Source organism: Cervus canadensis, chromosome 1 (genome assembly GCF_019320065.1).
Source record: "Cervus canadensis isolate Bull #8, Minnesota chromosome 1, ASM1932006v1, whole genome shotgun sequence".
Taxonomy (NCBI): domain Eukaryota; kingdom Metazoa; phylum Chordata; class Mammalia; order Artiodactyla; family Cervidae; genus Cervus; species Cervus canadensis.
Window position 1 is genome coordinate 22179354 of NC_057386.1, and position 17794 is coordinate 22197147.

The 17794-nt window shown below is 53.8% G+C and overlaps 1 protein-coding gene across 1 annotated transcript; it reads left to right on the top strand.

Moving 5' to 3' along the window:
* The first annotated feature begins 5612 nt into the window (after window positions 1–5612).
* Window positions 5613–17097, top strand: TBX21 (T-box transcription factor 21). The gene is made up of 6 exons (XM_043470108.1): window positions 5613–6365; window positions 13609–13763; window positions 14140–14261; window positions 14742–14891; window positions 15043–15104; window positions 15348–17097. Exons 1-6 carry the CDS (start codon window positions 5875–5877, stop codon window positions 15973–15975), a joined length of 1608 nt encoding a protein of 535 aa, XP_043326043.1. The 5' UTR covers window positions 5613–5874; the 3' UTR covers window positions 15976–17097.
* The last annotated feature ends 697 nt before the right edge of the window (window positions 17098–17794 follow it).

Sequence of the window (17794 nt, forward strand, 5' to 3'; positions counted from 1 at the left end):
GCACACAGCCAGGCAGGCAGGAACACAGGGGACCCCAAGAGACCCAGAATCAGATAGATATAGCAGAGAAGAAACTCAGAGACTCAGAGGCCCTGAGAGACCAATAGGGTCACGGGGCAAACAGGGATACATAGGGCTCACAGGAAGCCAGGCAAGGGCCTTGGAGAGCAAGGGGCCAGGCAGGGGCTGTTTGGCTGACCTGTGGCCAGAGGCCCTGGGGAGTGGCCTTCCAGAGGCCTGGCCTGGCAGAGATCTGACAGTGCCAAGGGATTGTACGGTCTCCAAAGGCACAAGATGGGGAGTAGAGAGGAGCCTGGCTGTGGAGGGATTAACCCCTGGCCTGCATCCCACTACTCGGCTCTTTCTTGGCTGCACCCCTCCAACACCAGCTCCCTTTAACTAGAGCCCTGGGTATTCCCGCCCCCCGCCCCCCACCCCCAACTCCTGGTAACCGGACTCTGCTTCCTGCCTGAGATTAAGGGCCTGTCTGTTGAGATTCCCCAGGAAGGGGAGGGACACACTCTCTCCCCGGGGCCTCCCTGAAGCTCAGGACTGCCCACTCATAGCCTGGCATGCCCCCAAGACGTTGCTCAAGCACCCAACATCTTGAGGTCCCTTCAAGAGGGGGCAGGAACCCTAGCTTGGGAATGCAGTGAAAGTGGGGTGCTCTGTGGGTGTGTGTGTGGGGTGTGGGTCTAGTGTGAAGAGCTGGGGCCCCCGGGTGACAGCGGTTAGAGACAGAAGAGCTGATCCAAGATAAGATGTCCCCGGGGGAGGCCTGAAATACAGGAGAACCCGGTGTGGCCTGGAGCTAAAGGATAAGGCTTCCCAGCCTTGCAGGGGGTGGGGGGTGGGGAAGGGGAACCAGCCTGGGAGTGAGAGCCGGGGCCCCTTGACCTTGATCGGTGTTGAGCCCACACTGATCACCTGGTGCTGGGTGCTGGGGACTCGGAACTCCCGCAGCTGTCACGGGGAAGGGCTTCTACAGGTGCTTGTCACTCGCCTTCTGCCCTCCCTGGCTGTTAATCCGATGGTTCCGGCCATGCTATCTGAAGGACCGGCAGTCTGGGCCCAGAGCGGGAGGAGGTTCAGAGCGGGTGGGGGTGAGCAGAGCAGATGCCCAAGGAGCTCAGGGAGGCTGCATGTGGGACACGCGAAGGGGGTGAGGCTGCAGGGATTTGTCTAGCGTTGCTGTGTGTTTGTGTGTGTGTGCATTGCATGTGCTTGCTCACACATGGGTGCAGTCCATTGTATGTGCACAGGCTGGCATGTTTCAAGCCTGCATCTGAAGGGCAAATGCACTGAGGGGCTCGAGAACTTTGATCCCAAGGTCACCTCACTAGGAATTCTTTGGAGGCAGAGGCTGAGCCTACTTTATCTCTGTGACCCCCGAGTCCCTGGGGTCTGGCCTGTCCCGGTCTCCAGGGAATGGTGTATGGGTCTCTGGAGGGGAAGACTGCCCTTCCTGGGATGGGATCTTGGTTCTTTTTGGGCCCAGGACCCTAGTGGAGACTGAGGTCTGGATTTGAAGGGCCTTTTGTGGGGAACCAGTGGATGCCAGAGGGAGGGAAGGGAACTGCGGGCAGCTTGGAGGAGAAGGGGAGGAGGCACTTTAGCACAGCCTGTGCCTCTGCTCATGGACAGAGGAGCCTGGCAGGCTACAGTCCATGGGGTTGCAAGAGTCGGACATGACTTAGCGACTAAAGAGAGAGAGAGAGTGCCTCTGCTCTGCTCTTGCCTCGGGGCAGAACCCCATGGCCTTCACACTGCCTCACACCTCTCTTGAGACCTGGTGATCCTGACAGAAAGTTTTTTAGCTCCATTTACTGATGAGGAAGCCAGGGAGGTGAAGATACTTGAACAGACCACACAGCCAGTTGGAATTGGGGTTCTAAGCCAGTTACATCATTTCCGTTGCCACAAGTATCTCTGCCTGCAAACCTCCCTCTCCCTGGCCCATCTCCTCTGTCTTCTTCTCAGATCTCCCTCTCCTGGCCTGAGACTTGCCCATTGAGTCACGCTCTGGGTTTCTGACTTTGTGGCCCCTGTCCCTCTCCATCTCTGAATCTTTCAGAAACCCAGCCCAGCCCCCTCCCCCTGTGCTCTCTCCTTTTCCTGCCCTGCTTCTTCTCCAGCATGCCGTCCTCCCCGCTCCACTCATCTACCCTCTCACAGCCTCTCAGGTTATGCCCAGCAGGGTGGAGGCAGAAATTCTGGATCCTAGAGTCCTCACATGCGAGGTCTCTGCCAACAGCCACCCCCTGTGACTGCCCCGTGGGCCGTTCAGCACCCTACCCTGGCACCATGCAGCATGAGCCCATTCAAGAGCCTTCCAGGTCCTGGGAGTGCCAAGCATCCACACATTGTAAGGAGAGAACACAGGTGATGGTTAGATTCTGGGGTGAGGAACTGCCTGGTCCTGGCACTTCAATAAGAAAATATACTCAGTGCCTGGAGCGGCCATCCTCAACCATCACACAGTCTTCCAGGTGCCAAGGGGCACACAACAAGCAGGGTCAGGGCACAGGCTTTCTCAAGTTGGGACATGATTTGGAGGTAGAATGGCAAAACGGGAGTGGGCCTGAGAGTGGGATGCATGGACTCCGGGGGGGGGGGGGGGGGCAGCATCACCTGGACAGATACTGGAGAACCAGCCACAGACCTGGGAATCAGAATCTCCAGAGGGAGGTCTGAGGAATTCACATTGGAAAGCTTCCAGGCACCACCTGTGATGCACAGTCATGGCAGGTGCTGTGTGGCATCAGAGGAGCCAAGCTCCTTTTTGAGTCTTGATAAGAAATGGCTTGAAAAGAAGCCTTGAATATAGGCAGAACAGGGTGAAGAAAACCGCTGTCCAGGTTGGTGGGCTATGGGGCAATTTACTTTTCTGTTTTCCAAACCTTTTCTGATGTGATCATATGACTTTTCATTTATTACAGTTGTTCTCCCTCAAAATGGGAAGGCAACACTCTTGTGGGAAGAGCACTGGATCAGGAGTCAAGAGATGGGGGTTCCAGCCCTGGCTCTGCCACAAGTGGGGTGTGAGAGTTTGGTAGGTTGTTCATTTTCCCACATTTCCCATCCAGCCTGTCTTGTGACGTTTGATGTTTGTTGGAGACAGTGTCTCTCCCATCCTGAAGGCATACCCTGTTCTTTGCTCCTGCCCCACCCAGACCAATCTTCTGGATGATCAATGGGTAGATCCATGAGAGAGGGGCTGGGATGAGCAGCGATGGAAGTGAGCGGATCCCAGGGGGCCCTGTATCCTGCCCCACCTCCCCCACCTCTCCAGTCCTGGGGCCTGGGAAGAGGATGAGGTGGCAAGGGGAGGAGGAGGTGTCACTGCCAGAGTTCTTCTTCTCACCCGAGCTGGCAGAGAGGCGGGCCTGGCAGTGGTGACACCGGGGCTACTCAGCCCCCGCTTTTCACAGGCACTTTCTTTTTTGGGTGGAAGGAATTGGAGGGAGTGAGTGAGGAACCTGGGGTTGATGAGCCGGGCTGTGAGACCCTCTAACAGTTCATCAGGTTACACAAAGACTGCCTCCTGCCACCCTCTTCCTCCAGGGACATGTCCCCAGGTCCACCTGATTCTGAAATTCATAATCCCTCCTGCCCCCAATGCTGGGCAGGGGCTTAGGTTCTTCTGTTCAGGGGTAGGGGAAGGATCACTTGACCCGAGGATGAGCATGGAGAGGAGGAGGGGGAGAGACAGGGAGGAACAGGGCCCCAGTTGGCCCTCCATAGCCAAGCACTTAGCGAGAATGTCTCCCAGAAGAGGTGTCAGCGTTCAACAGCCTCATGTCTCCTGGGGAAACCAGTCATTCAAGGTAGACTTACTAAAATCTTTCATGTTTCCCCAAAAGTAGCCAAGGGTCTCAAGATCACCTTCTCTTTCAAGCAATGCAGCCCACATGGACCAGCAGGCAGAAACTTCCCCCTTCGGGAAGGATGGAGAAGGTGGGTAAAGGGCCAGGAGGAGGCCAATCCTGGGTTCTGGTGCTGTGGTGTGCTGGCCTCCATGCTCAGAGGATGTGCTTATGTTCTTTCCTCCCCACCTCCCTGGGTCATGCCCGCCTCCTGGGGTCCCCAGCTTTGCCTTCACCTGCCAACCTGCCTCTTGGTTCAGCTCTAGTTGGGAGCAGAGAGTCCCCATGGGCCCCTGAGGGTGAAGCCCTGTTGAGTTGGGACAGGGATGCAGAGATGGGGCCAGCTCCCAGGGGGAGAACTGAGGCAGGCTGGGGAGGGGCGGGGGCGGGGGGAAGGGGAGAGAGAAGAGGTTAACCTTTAACATGATAAAAATGTTAAGGTATTTTTCAAAACACTCTTACAAATGTAAATCTTCATATATTGACATGTGAAAAATTCCATCACACCTTGTTGAGTGAAAAAACATTATGTGTATATATGTATGTATGGTATGCATGTGTGCATGTGCAAAAGACAGACCAAGAAGGGGTGTGCAAGGAATGATGTCTGGGGTGTTCAGCAAAATTGTAATCCTATTTGCCTCTGGGGGGTGGCATTTGGTGTGGTTTATGCAGTCCTATTTTTTACTTCTTTATACAGCTTAAATTTTCTATATGAGTGTGTTTTACCTTTTTTCACAGGAAAACTCCCAATGAAGATATTTTCAATCAGGGGGAAAACAATCATCATAAAAGGAATATAACTACATTAGTCAACAGAAAAAGAAAACAGAGAAAGATAAGCCCCCAGAGTCCTACCACCAAGGCAGCCCTTCAGAACATGTGGTGGGTTTCCTTCCTGTCGGCCCACTCTGGGTCTGTTCAAAGCTGCTTTTCCAACCAGGTATAATAATAGACTGAAAAGTGCCACCCAGGTGTCCTCTCTCATGTAAGGCTCACAGGCCCTCTAAAAAAGTGCATCAGTTTGTTTTCTCTAGCCTGGGGGACTTGAGGCTGACTTTCAGGCAAAGAAAGTGACTTGCCCAGGTCACATATACCTGAGTGATGGTCAGAGCCAGTCCTGGGACTCTGAGCACTGGCAGTCCAGTGCTGCTTCCAGTGCCCATGGCTGACACGCCCACGTGCAAACCCTCAGCCGCTGCTATGCAGTTCGCTTGATGGAACTCTTCTTGCTGCCCACCAGGTCCCACGTCTGCCCTAGGGCTGAAGGAACAGATGCACGGAACACAGCCTGCTTGGGCCTCTGGCAAAGAGGAAGAGGGCAACACTTCACACAAAGCCACTCAGCTCGGAGCCTGGGCACACAGTGAGCATCAGTGAACATCTGTCACATGGCCATGGGCAAAGCGGCTTGGAGCCTGCGAGTAAGCCCATCTGGGTCATCACTGAAGGCTTCCCGTAGGAGGGGGCCTTTGAGCTGAAGCTTCAAGGATGGGTGGAATTTCCACGAGGGTCCAAAGGAGAGAAACAGCCTGGCGTTTCACGTGGAGGGGTTGACTCTTCCATAGGGCATAAAGTCTTTGAGCGTGAACTACAAGGCGCACCGGAGACTCGCTGCTCTGCACTGTGGGGGCCCTATAAGTCCTCACCAACCGCGTAGAATTTGCCGAGTTATTAGCCAGCAGGGGCGGGGTGAGGCGGGGCGGGGCCGAGGTGGCGGGGTGGGGGGGTGGCCGAGAGAGCTTCATAAAGCCGCAGCAAAGGCGCCGCGACGCTAGTGACAGCGGCACGCTGGAGAGGGAGCCCGGGAGCTGCCGCGCGCCCGCCAAACGCGGGCGCAGGACCCAGGCGTCCGAGCCCGGGCTCCGGTGGGGCCCCGCCCCTCCCCCCGGCCCCAGGGCCCCGGCCCCGCCCCCGCCCACCTTTGCCCAGCCGACCCCCGCGCCCTCCCCCGCGCGGAGTGGGGCCGGTCCTCGACGGCCCGCGGGAAGGTGCCAGCCCGCCCCGGATGGGCATCGTGGAGCTCGGCTGCGGAGACATGTTAACGGGCACCGAGCCGATGCCGGCGAACGACGAGGGCCGGGCGCCAGGCGCCGACCCGCAGAACCGCTACTTCTACTCGGAGCCGGGCGCGCAGGACGCCACCGACCGTCGCGGGGGTGCCGGCCTGGGGGCGCCCTACGCCGGGGGCGCCCTGGTGCCCTCCCCGCCAGGCCGCTTCCTCGGAGCCTACGCCTACCCGCCCCGGCCCCAGGCCGCCGGCTTCCCCGGGGCGAGCGACCCCTTCCCGCCGACGCCGGGCGCCGAGGGCTACCAGTCGGGGGACGCCTACTCGGCTCCGGACCCGCGCGCCACACTCTACCCGGCGCCGCGCGAGGACTATGCACTGCCGGCGGGGCTGGAGGTGTCCGGGAAGCTGAGAGTTGCGCTCAACAACCACCTGTTGTGGTCCAAGTTTAATCAGCACCAGACGGAGATGATCATCACCAAGCAAGGACGGTGAGTGAGGCGCGCGCCGGAGCGCCGAGCGATGGGAGCCCCTTCGTCCCTGACCTGCCCTGACCGAGACGCGCTTCTTTTTTTTCTGTCTAGACCGCTAGTGTCTCCGTGTCCCTCACAGCTTTGGCTCAGGCCTTGAGGGGAAGGAGGGAGTTGAGGTGGGGACAATCTGGGGGTTGTTTACTCTCAGGACATTGCACCGACAGGCGCAACCCGAAACCCATGAGTGACGGAGGCGAGAGACACAGGGAGCCATGGTCCGGGTTTAGGGCGAGGGTGCCTATGGTTTCCCCAGGCACTGGGGTGCCGCTCTCTGCATGAGTGGGGGACGCCCAGGGCGCAGGGGGAGCGTGTGCTGTGGGTCTGACAGAGCAGGGCACCTCTTCGCCCCTATGTGCTGGGAAACCCAGGGGAGGGCAGAATCTTGGAGTGGAGCGGACAGCAAACCAGCCCTCCTCTCAGGGGCCCTCTTTGCCCACCTCTCCCCGTGCCCTTGCTGCTGTTGTCTACAGGTCAGCTCTGAGGGAGGGAGACGTGTAAAACTGGGATTTGGTGACATGGAGACCTAGTCGCCAAGTTTCCTTTCCGGTAGTACTTTGAGATCATATGTCTGGTGTGTGCGTTTGGTGGGGGGAGGGAGGTGGGACGTGGGAGAGGGCATAGATTCCTTCCAGACACGGTCCCTGCCTGAGGGCACAGATGTCCATGGGCCTGAGCAGGTGAAGCTACCTCAAGGGTCCCAGCTGGCAGCCAGTCCCAGTCTCTGCACCCTTCAAGGCCTGTCCCCGAAAGCCTGCCCCACCCTGACCCAGACGTTCAGTTCACCCTGGGGAACCCCTGGTTCCGTGGCTCAGGCTCTCCTGAGCCCAGTGCGTTACAGGGTAGGGTTTTGGGGCCAAGGGTGCTGCTTCCGGAGAGAGTCTCCTACGTGGGGAAAGAAAGAGAAACTTGCAGCTTGTGTGTTATTTGAGTAGCAAACTCCACTCTGAGTGGGCCCTGACTGCGTCTGGTGGGTGAGAGTGTGCACGCACCCTTCCCCGGGGAGGGGTCTGTGTGGGCAGAGAACTAGCAAGGGCCTCTGTGTGGAGGCAGCTGTGTCATCAGTGGACCCGAGAGGTGTTGAAGAGCAGATAGGAAGTGTGGGGCTCGGGAAGGGAGAGGGGAGAGGCCATGCTGGGCCAGAGGGTTGACATTCATTCAAGCAGCACCCTTGGCCCCAAACCCTACCCTGCATGCGCTGGGATCAGGGGGGCCTGAGCCATGGAACTAGATCCCTCAGGGTAGACTGAATATCTGGGCATTGCTGGAACATTTTTCCGTCCTGATGAATGATTTCTATGAGATGGCTTGGGATTGAGGGACCTGTCCACCAATCACAATTGGCTTCAAGTTGCTGAACTGTTCTTTCTCGGGGATGAATCCAGGAAAGACGGCATTTTCTTTTATGGCCTGGCCTTCATCTTCTAGGCCATCTGATAATTCCTGTCTGCTCCCCCAACCCTAGTCCCCTTCTGGGTGACCCTAGGCACAGCCCAGGCTTCTAGGCTGTCATGTCTAAATTGGAGGGAACCCAGAAGATCCTGTTCCGTCTTCTTCCTGGACAGACAGGGAAATGGACCCAGAGACAGTAAGAGACTTTTCCGAGGTCACACAGCACATCCATCACTGGCAGAACTGGCACCAGCTCCCAGATGGTATGTGCCTGGGTTTCTTTCTCTGCTCCCCCAAGACCAGGAGTAAAAACAGCCACCCACACTGTCCGAAGGCCTTGATGCATTCATAGTGCTTTCACTTCCATTATTTCACTACGCTAGGTAGGCCAAGCAGCCTCCCCGTTTGCAGCTGAGTGCGCTGAGGCCCGGGGGGCTGATGGCTTGCACTTGGTCACACGGCAGACCCGAACTCAAGCCTCCACTCTGTTGAGTGGTCAGGAAGCCTTCTCACCCCGGGGCCTGCTGGGGTCTCCCCACAGACTTGCGGCCAGGCCCCCGCTCCTCCAGTCTTGAGGGCTGTGGTGGACAGAGCTTCGGCAGAACTTCAGGGATCTGGTGGTGCAGGACTGGCTGTGGGTCTTAGGGTACAGTGCAGCACATATTGCTGTAGTGGCTGTCTCCTTTACATCTACAGCCTCATTTTTCCTTTACGTTCCTGCTGAATAACCCTCTCTTGACAGTTGTGTTGTCTCTCTTTTATTTTTTTATTTTATTTTAATTTTCCATCTTTTGGCCACCCTGCACTCCTGCATAGCATGTGGGATTTTAGTTCCCTAAGTAGGGTTTGAACCTGAGCCCTTGCCTAGGCAGCCTGGAGTCTTAACTACTGAATCACCAGGGAAGTGCCTCGTTGTCTCTCTTTTATTTAAACCCACACACTTAATTTCCTTTATTATGAAAAATTCCAATATATACAAAAGTGAAGAGAAACACGTAACAGATCTCCATCTACCCATTACCTAGCTGTCGATACTAGTCCAATCCTGTTTCTACTTTTCCTTTGTTGTGTTAACGGCCATACCTCTGGTCTGAAACTGTGTTAGTGATAGCGTAAATAGTAAGTAAATCCTAGATACTGTATTACTTCATCCTTAAGTAGTTCTCTGTGCACCTCTAAAAATGGGTTGTTTAAAATAAATGCAATACCATTAGCAAACCTGAAAAGAAATTCTTAAATATCATCAAATTTCCCTGATTGTTTTGTATGCTCACGCACTCTCCAGTTTTATAATCCTTACGCTTTCAAATCGTCCTGAAGGACTGCTTCGGACACTTCGTGGGTTGGAGCTGTTGGAAGGGGACAGTGGCCTTTCACCATTTCCCTTGAGGCCTCCTCTTGGATCAGGCCTCAGGGTGGGGTGGAGGAGACAGAGGACACACCGCTCCCAGTTTGGCACCCGGGTCTGTGAACTTAGGCTCCAGTGATCTGGGAAGTCGGCGGCCATTTCCTTCTGCTACTGGCTTCTGAAATGTAAGACGGGCTCAGAGAACAGCTCCCTTTCTGCCCCCTTTCAGACCAGGGCAGACTGGTCTGTCCCTCCATGGTTTCCAGTGATCCGTCAGTCACCACCACATCACCCACGACTTTCTTCCTTTTTGAAAAATCCTTCCAGCAGGCCCACCCACAGCCCCGTAGCCTTTCGCCTTGGGGCTGACTCACTCCCTCCCAGATTCTTCCTCTCCTACCCACCCTAGACCCACCTCGCAGTGTGGACAGGACACAGTCATGTTCTCCTCCGTGGCAGGAATGGGATGGGGAGCGGGGCAGGAGGTGGTTCTGGGGTCCAGAGACTAATCCAGGCGGCTCAGATGGGACCGAGAGGGGAAATGGAGGATAGGAAGATGGACTGGCCAAGTGGAGGGTTTGGAGTTCAAGTTTGTGTGTCTGTGGTCCGTTAAGCGCGCTCATGTTGCTGGGCCTCATGTTGTTTCTGGGAGGCAGCTTGTCTGATAGTCAATGGTAGACATTCTCAGCAGAGGAAGAACGAGGCGGCTGTCTCCGTGTGTGGGTGTGTGGGTGTGCAGTAATTGCTGGCAATCCCCACTTTTCTGGGTGTGATTAGTTGATTATTATAATTAAGATAACTCTGTTGTTAAGCAGCTCTATTTGCATTTGTGTATGTATGTGCGAGGTTAGGGCTTGGTAAAACAATTTCAGTCCCGCATTATCCTGGATCGCAGGCCTCAGACCTGTTGGTTTTCTCTTCTCTACATTCCAACTCCAAGAATTTTTTAGATCTTTAAAAAATATTTTTAGCTTTAAGCCTGCTTTAATTTGGGCTGATGGGCTTCATTTCTCATGGGATCTGTGAAGATGGCTTTGCTTTTTCTCTTTCCCTGTTTGCTGGTGGCCGTCTGATTTCTATTCAGTGGATCCGAGGTTAGTTCGAGGAGGCACTCCCTTGATGCTTAGGTGCGTTTTGCATTTGGATCCATAAAGACATTGCCGAACGCGCTCCTCAGACTTCCCTGGCGGTCCAGTAGTTAAGACTCTGCACTTCCACTGCAGGGATCATGGGGGTTTGATCCCTGGTTGGGGAAAATCCCACACTCCCCGTGAAGCATGGCCAAAAAAAACCCACACCTCTCCTCAAAAGTGGTTTCAATTTACACCCCCACAGATAGTGGAAGAAAGGACCAATTATCCTGCAGGCTCAATAGCAATTAGGTATTATCAATTTTGAAACATTTTGCGAACATGCCTGATAAAAGTGTTAGTCATTCAGTCATGTCCGACTCTTTGCAGCCCCACAAACTCTGGCCCATCAGGCTCCTTTGTTTATGGGGTTTTCCAGGCAAGAACACTGGAGTGGGTTGCCGTTTCCTCCTCCAGAGAGTCTTCTCGAGCCAGGGATTGAACCCAGGACTCTTGCATTGCAGGCAGATTCTTTACCGTCTGAGCCACCAGGGAAGCCCAGACTGATAAAAACCATCTTTAAATTTGTGCCTAATAACCGCTAATTGGAGTATTGTCGGAAGTGTTCAGGATGGGGAAGGGGTACAATGACTCTGCGAATCATTTCAAGGTGGATGGTCCTTAAGGAGTGGTGAGCTGTCTTTACTAGGGGCTCAGATTGGCACCAGACTCCCTTTTCCTTCCCAGCAAAATGTCATGTAAATCAAGGGCTATTTTGGGATCCCAACTGGTGGTGAGTCTAGATTTTTAGGGTGAAGTTGAGACCTCCCTTCTCCTCTCCCTCTCCCCTACCCCACCCCGGTCTTCTTGTGTCTCCTGCTTTTCCTTCTACTAGTAAGAAGCAGGAGGGGGCGGTGGAGACTATAGCATGTCCCCTGCCATCAGGAGACTCCAGCTTGGTGATTCCACCAAGAAGCCATCACCAAACTTCTCTGAGCCTCATTTTCTTCAGATGTAAAATTGGAAAAGAACATTTTGTACCTCAGAGGACTTTTTCAGTGAACTGGCTACTGCATATGTAGAGGCACAAAGAATAAGTTCCCTTCTCTCTCTTTATTACTACATGTCTGGATAGGAACTGGGTACAATATAGGAAGCATGAATGACCTGACCACTGTTGCAAAATGAGTTAGTGGTATCAATGGGTTGAAAATATTCTCTCACTCTCGATTGCTCAAAGCCTCATCCCTAACTTTGATTTCTCCAGTTGACTGGCACGCTAAGCTCCTGGGACCCAAGGCCTCAAACCAGAACTCTGGACTCTTGCTTGGGGTTCTTCAGCCAGGCCAGAGGGTTTTGACCACTCTGGGCCTGGGAGAAGGTGGGACGAGGGTGGGATAGGGTAGACAGCGAGCTGAGTTGCACATCTTTCAAACTTCGTAACAGCTCTGAGAGGAAAAATGGACAGGAATTGTTATCTCCATTTATGGGTGAAGAAAGTGAGGTTTGGTTTAGGAATTAACTTATCTTTATTAACTTTTAATAAATTAACTTATTGAGTAAGTTTCTTTTTCTCAGCCCAGGAGAGTCTGGGGAAGGCAGGAATGTGACAGTACTCTCCTGGGAGATCTTTCCAAGGTTATTAGGGATGTTGCTCTAGGACCCTCTGGGGACTGTGTGTGTGTGCACGCGTATGCTCGGCTGTGTCCAGTTCTTTGCGATCCCATGGACTGTAGACTGGGATCCACCCGAAAGTGCTCTTTGGCCCCTGGAACTCTAAATCCCCCAGGTTTCCTGACTCATGGACCAGGACCTTTCTTCCCACCCTGCAAGGCTTCTTGTAGGAGGAGGAGAGAAGTGTGTGTGGGAATGAAAAGCAATTCTGATGAGGATTTGACTCTGCCATCTTAAAAAGTCTGCTCTTCCTGCTTGAGTTGAAAGAGAGGCTAAGCCGGAGAGGCAGTGGTGATGGTAGAGGTGCTGGTTGTAGTGATGGTGGTGATGGGAGTTGTGCTCACTGAGGTGTTCCTTGTAGTGATGCTGGTGATGGTGGAGGTGTCAGTTGTAGTAACAGTGATATTGATAGTGGAGATATTGGTTGTAATGATGGTGGTGGAGGTGCTGGTTGTAGTGATGTTGGTGCTGGGGTGGTGATGGTGGAGGTGATGGAGATGGTTGTGGAATGGCAGTGCTTATTCCTCTGAATCTGTTACTCAGCACAATAGCACAACATCCCAAATCCAACTTCCTCCACTTTTCCTGGGAACCAGGACTTTGATCACGAGAACTGTGCTCAATAGAGTCCCTCTTCCAGGTGGATGGAAAGCTCCGGCTAGGACTTCAGCTACTTCTCTGAAGACCCAGGCTGGGAGCAGGTGGCACTGCAGACGTCAGGCCCAGGAGGACGGGGCAGGGAAAGCCTGCGGATGACCGCTCTGAGGCTGGGTGTGTGTTAGCACCATGAGAGCCGCAGCGAGAGGATGGATGACAGACTGAGGCCAGACCAGGGTTCGGGGAACTCAGAGATGAAGACCTACTAGGAACAGCCTGTGTTGGGGCTGGCTTGTGGCTTTGCTCCCCTCCAGGGAGCAAACTAAGGCTAGAGACGGGTGTGCAGCTAATGTTAGCAACTGACGCTCAAAAAGAAAAAAAATTTTAAAAGCCCTGCTTCGTAGTGTTTGCTGATTTCCATGGTAAATACCCCCATAATGGCTGCTTGCAAGCTGCCCACATGTTGTCACTGAACTTGGAGTTGGGAAGAGACGTGCGGCAGCAAATATTATCTAGTTTATCTCCACCATACCAATAAACAATCTCAAGAGCAGAGATAATAGTAAAGTGTAGTAAAAAATATCGAGAAGTGATTTTTTTGAGTATTTATTACCTTGACTTGTGATGTAATATATTTCATGGTAGTTTATATAGTTTAATTTTCATTGATATTTATTTTTGGTTGTGCTGGGTCTTCATTGCTGCACGGGCTTTCTCTAGTTGCCACAAGCGGGGACTTCTCTAATTTCGGTAAGCAGCTTCTTATTGCAATGACTTCTCTTGTTGTGGAGCACAGGCTCTAGAACTCAAAAGACTTAGTAGTTGTGGCTCATGGGCTTAGTTGCCCTACGGCATGTGGAATCTTCCCCGACCAGGGATTGAACCGTGTGCCCTGCATTGGCAGGTGGATTCTTAACCACTGGACCACCAGGGAAGTCCTGGTTTAATTTTTAATTGTTGCTGTCTAACAACTGGTTGGCAGACTTCCTGGACTTCCCCAGCTGGCTCTGGTGAGGATGGGAGCTGGCTCCAGCACACCACTGATGGACGGCCTTGGCCCAGGGAACGGCTATCTGGGGGGCTGGGGGCTGATGATATTGGTGGGTCTCTCTGTTCTCCCCAGGCGGATGTTCCCATTCCTGTCATTTACTGTGGCTGGGCTGGAGCCCACCAGCCATTACCGGATGTTTGTGGACGTGATCTTGGTGGACCAGCACCACTGGCGGTATCAGAGTGGCAAGTGGGTGCAGTGTGGAAAGGCTGAGGGCAGCATGCCAGGTACGTGCCTCCTTGGGAACCAGGGGCATGATTTTTCTCTAAGACTGTGCGCCCCCTGGTGGATCCAAGAGGAACCCCCCCCAACCCCCTACCTCTGACTCCTAGGATTTAATTCTCTAGTTCCACCCGATCCCATCCACTCCACCCCACTCCATCCCTTCCCCTCCCACGTCTCACTTTCATTCTGTTTGTCATCTCTTCTACTTTGCTCTATCCTGTCCTCAGCTTGGCCCTCTGCCCACACCTCCCCCATCCTGCCCCGTCTGTCCTCCCCCTCCATCCTTCTTGCCGTGCCCCTCGGAACAGGCAAAGGAAGCCTCACATGACCAGGGGCCTGATCCCAGGGCTGCATGCCAAAAAGATTAACTGTCCGCAGGGAACCGCCTGTACGTCCATCCAGATTCCCCCAATACCGGAGCCCACTGGATGCGCCAGGAGGTGTCATTCGGGAAACTAAAGCTCACGAACAACAAGGGGGCTTCCAACAATGTGACCCAGGTGGGACGCCTCCCCTTGGGACAGCCCCCCATCTTTCCCTGTCCCTGAGGCCACAGTGGGTCCTGCGGGCTGATTCTGTTCTATAAGAGCGACTTCTCTCCCACTCGGACCCTGGTTCTTTTCCACCCACCTTGAGAGGAAGCTGAATCTCAAGGCAGATGGGGGTCACATTCAGGTCAATGTGGGCCAACGCAGCCTGGGGGTTGGTATCGAGTCAGTACTGGTGGTCCTAGGGAGTGGATGCAGAGTTTCTTTGAGTTGAGCAAGCCTATTAAAAGTGCCCTTGGTGCCCTGAGGAGGTTCAGGACTGAGGTTGGAGGCTTGGGAGAAGTTACATGTTGGCAGGGCAGAAGAATGGTCACGATGACTTCAGGGTCCTTTGTAGCTTGGCCGTAGGGTGGGCCATAGGTGGGGTGGGGGAGGGGAGGGCTCCTTTGCACTCCCTCCCCCCACGCTCACAGCCGTCTCACCCTCTCTCAGATGATCGTGCTTCAGTCCCTCCATAAATACCAGCCCCGGCTGCACATTGTCGAAGTCAACGATGGAGAGCCGGAGGCGGCCTGCAACACGCACATCTTCACTTTCCAAGAAACCCAGTTCATCGCCGTGACCGCCTACCAGAACGCCGAGGTGAGGGCTGCCTGGGCGAGGGTGGGCTGAGCCTGGGCGGGTGGGGTGGGAAGAAGGGGAGAACAGAGCCCCTCCATTTCTTGGGAGTGAATTTGGAAGTTCCCCAGCCTCAGACTCGTCACTCAGATGACTCTGTTTCCCTTCTGTCTAGATTACTCAGCTGAAAATTGATAATAACCCTTTTGCCAAAGGATTCCGGGAGAACTTTGAGTCGTAAGTGCCCCTGGGTTCAGCTCGTGTTGGCAGAGGCCTTCCTTGTCTGTCTGGAACTGGGACTCCAGACAAGTGCCCAGTCCCCTCTCTGCCTCTGCGGTGGGGAAGTGTGCAGAGGGTGCCAAAGGGCAGCGGGCAGGTCAGGAAGGAGGTATGGGGAGGGTCGTGGCGCAGGCAAGCTCCTAACTTAACAGTTCTATTCATGACCCCTGTCTTTTGCCCTCGTTTCTTTCTTTTTAAAAGCATGTATACATCTGTTGACGCCAGCGTCCCCTCCCCGCCTGGACCCAACTGTCAACTGCTTGGGGGAGACCCCTATTCTCCTCTCCTCTCCAACCAGTATCCCATCTCTGGCCGTTTCTACCACGACCTTCCCGGCCAGGCCAAGGATGTCGTTCCCCAGCCTTACTGGCTGGGAGCCCCCCGGGACCACAGCTATGAGGCCGAGTTTCGCGCTGTCAGCATGAAGCCTGCATTCCTGCCCTCCGCGCCCGGGCCCACCATGTCCTACTACCGAAGCCAGGAAGTCCTGGCGCCTCCAGGCGCTCCAGCGGGCTGGCCTGTGGCCACCCAGTACCCTCCCAAGGTGGGCCCAGCCAACTGGTTCCGCTCCATGCGAACTCTGCCCATGGAACCTGGCCCTGGAGCCTCAGAGGGGCGGGGGCCAGAGGAGCAGGGCTCCCCCTCCCTGTGGACTGAGATCACCCCACTCCGGCCAGAGTCCAGCAACACAGGACTGGGCGAAGGAGACTCTAAGAGGAGGCGTGTGTCCCCCTATCCTTCCAGCGGTGACAGCTCCTCCCCTGCGGGGGCCTCTTCTCCTTTCGATAAGGAAACTGAAGGCCAGTTTTATAACTATTTTCCCAATTGAACAGATGACGTGAAAGGAACAGGAAGAGCGTCGTTAGGTTGGTGACTCCAACCGTACCACAAACTCAGGACTGAGCCGTCCCCAGCTTCTTCTGTCCTGTCTCCTTTTGTACTTGGTTGAGGAAGAGGGGGGCCAAGAAGGATTCTGAGGTTCACTTGCTGTCTCCTGGCCCACCGGGAAACCTGCAGGGACTGTCCTCTGCCCCTTCCCCTGCCCCAACTACAGTTATATACCTGGTGCTGCTTCTAGCTGTGGGCTCCCAGCTGGAGAACATAAAACGGACCACGGAAGGTCTGGGACACAAAAGAGCTTCCTCTCTTCTGCAGGCTGGGGTGGGGGGATCAGGGTCAGGTGGGATGGCCTGGCTGGAGACTCAGATCTCTTCCTCTGTAGAGTAACTGTCAACATTTTCATTTGTGTGTGTGTTAATCCCTGATCTGGAAATAAAGACATGTGGCTTTTCTAAGTCAGCCAGCCAGGGCCAGGGAGAGGACCCCAGTGACTTTGAACAACTGGCCTGGGCCCCACCCTCTTAGACACGGTGGAGTCCCGAGGAAGGGGCTGGCAAGGGCGTGGGGCTTGTGCATGACTCAAGAAGCAAAGTGTTGAGATTTCCCAAAGTGACTCAGTGGTGAAGAAGCTGCCTGCTGGTGCGGAAGGCCCGGGTTTAATCCCTGGTCCAGGAAGATCCCACATGCCATGGAGCAACTAGGCCCGTCCACCACGACTATCGAGCCTATGCTCTGGAGCCCGGGAGCTGCAACTTCTGAGCCCATGTGCCTCAACTACTGAAGCCAGTGAGCCCTAGAGCCTGTGCTCTGCAACAAAAGACGCCTCCTCAATGAGAAACCCACGTACCACAGCTAGAGAATAGCCCTCCAAGTAGAGAAAAGCTCCATACAGCATTGAAGACCCAGGACAGCCAAAAATAAATAAATAAAATAATTTTTTTAAAAAAAAAAAAAACAGAAGCACTGTCTTGCCCAGAAAAGAGGGGATGGTGTGTGAGGATACATTTTTCTTTTTGGGGAACAGGGGAGGCTATTTATTGTACAGAGAGTGGTGTCCAGATATATTACTTTTGTCTTCATCACTTTCTGGAAATAAACACAAAACTGTCAAGCGTGTCCTGCTTTGGTACCTGGGTGGGGGACACAGGCGGGGACTCTCCTGGGAACTGCAGCTGTACCCAAACTGTTCTCTCTGCTCTAGAACAGAACTTGAAGTTCCGAAGACCCTCATAGAAACTAGAGGTGATTTCATTCAGGGGATAAACTGAATTAGAGCAATTCTACATGTCCTGCCTTGGTGCTCAGGTTGATGGCTGATGCCACCTCCTAAGGTATCTTGGGATACCCTAACTGTAGAGCAGGGTGTGAGGGCAAGACCAGAGGATGGGGGCTCTGCAGAAAAAGATGACACTTGATTTTTCTGTGCATTTCTGGCAGCTTGGGATCTCCATCTTCATCTTGGGGTTGTTCAAAGATTAAAGGAGTAAATGTAAATAGGACCACATGAAATTGCTGTTTTCGTAGGTCAAGAACAGCCAAATATTGGCAGTTTCATTTGATCCAATCTAGTATATGTAATGAGCTTAAGGTGCCAGAAAAACAGTAAGCCCTCAGGGTGTAAACTATTGTCATTGTCGATATTATCGTTCTCTGGCTGTTTCTCTCTCTCCTTGCACACATACTGAATTGTGGTTGTAAATTGATACATGCTTCTTTTAAAGAATTAAAGCATGGTGGAAAAGTATGAAGACAACAATAAATTATCTTAAATCTTACCACCTATCAATAATTAGCATTAACAATAGGTG

Bases quoted from the DNA above. Each gene is read 5' to 3' on its own strand.
- TBX21 (XM_043470108.1), top strand. From the start codon at position 5,875: ATGGGCATCGTGGAGCTCGGCTGCGGAGACATGTTAACGGGCACCGAG. The intron at 14,262-14,741 runs GTGGGACGCCTC...ACCCTCTCTCAG, and splicing joins CTTCCAACAATGTGACCCAG to ATGATCGTGCTTCAGTCCCT. The intron at 14,892-15,042 runs GTGAGGGCTGCC...CCTTCTGTCTAG, and splicing joins CCGCCTACCAGAACGCCGAG to ATTACTCAGCTGAAAATTGA.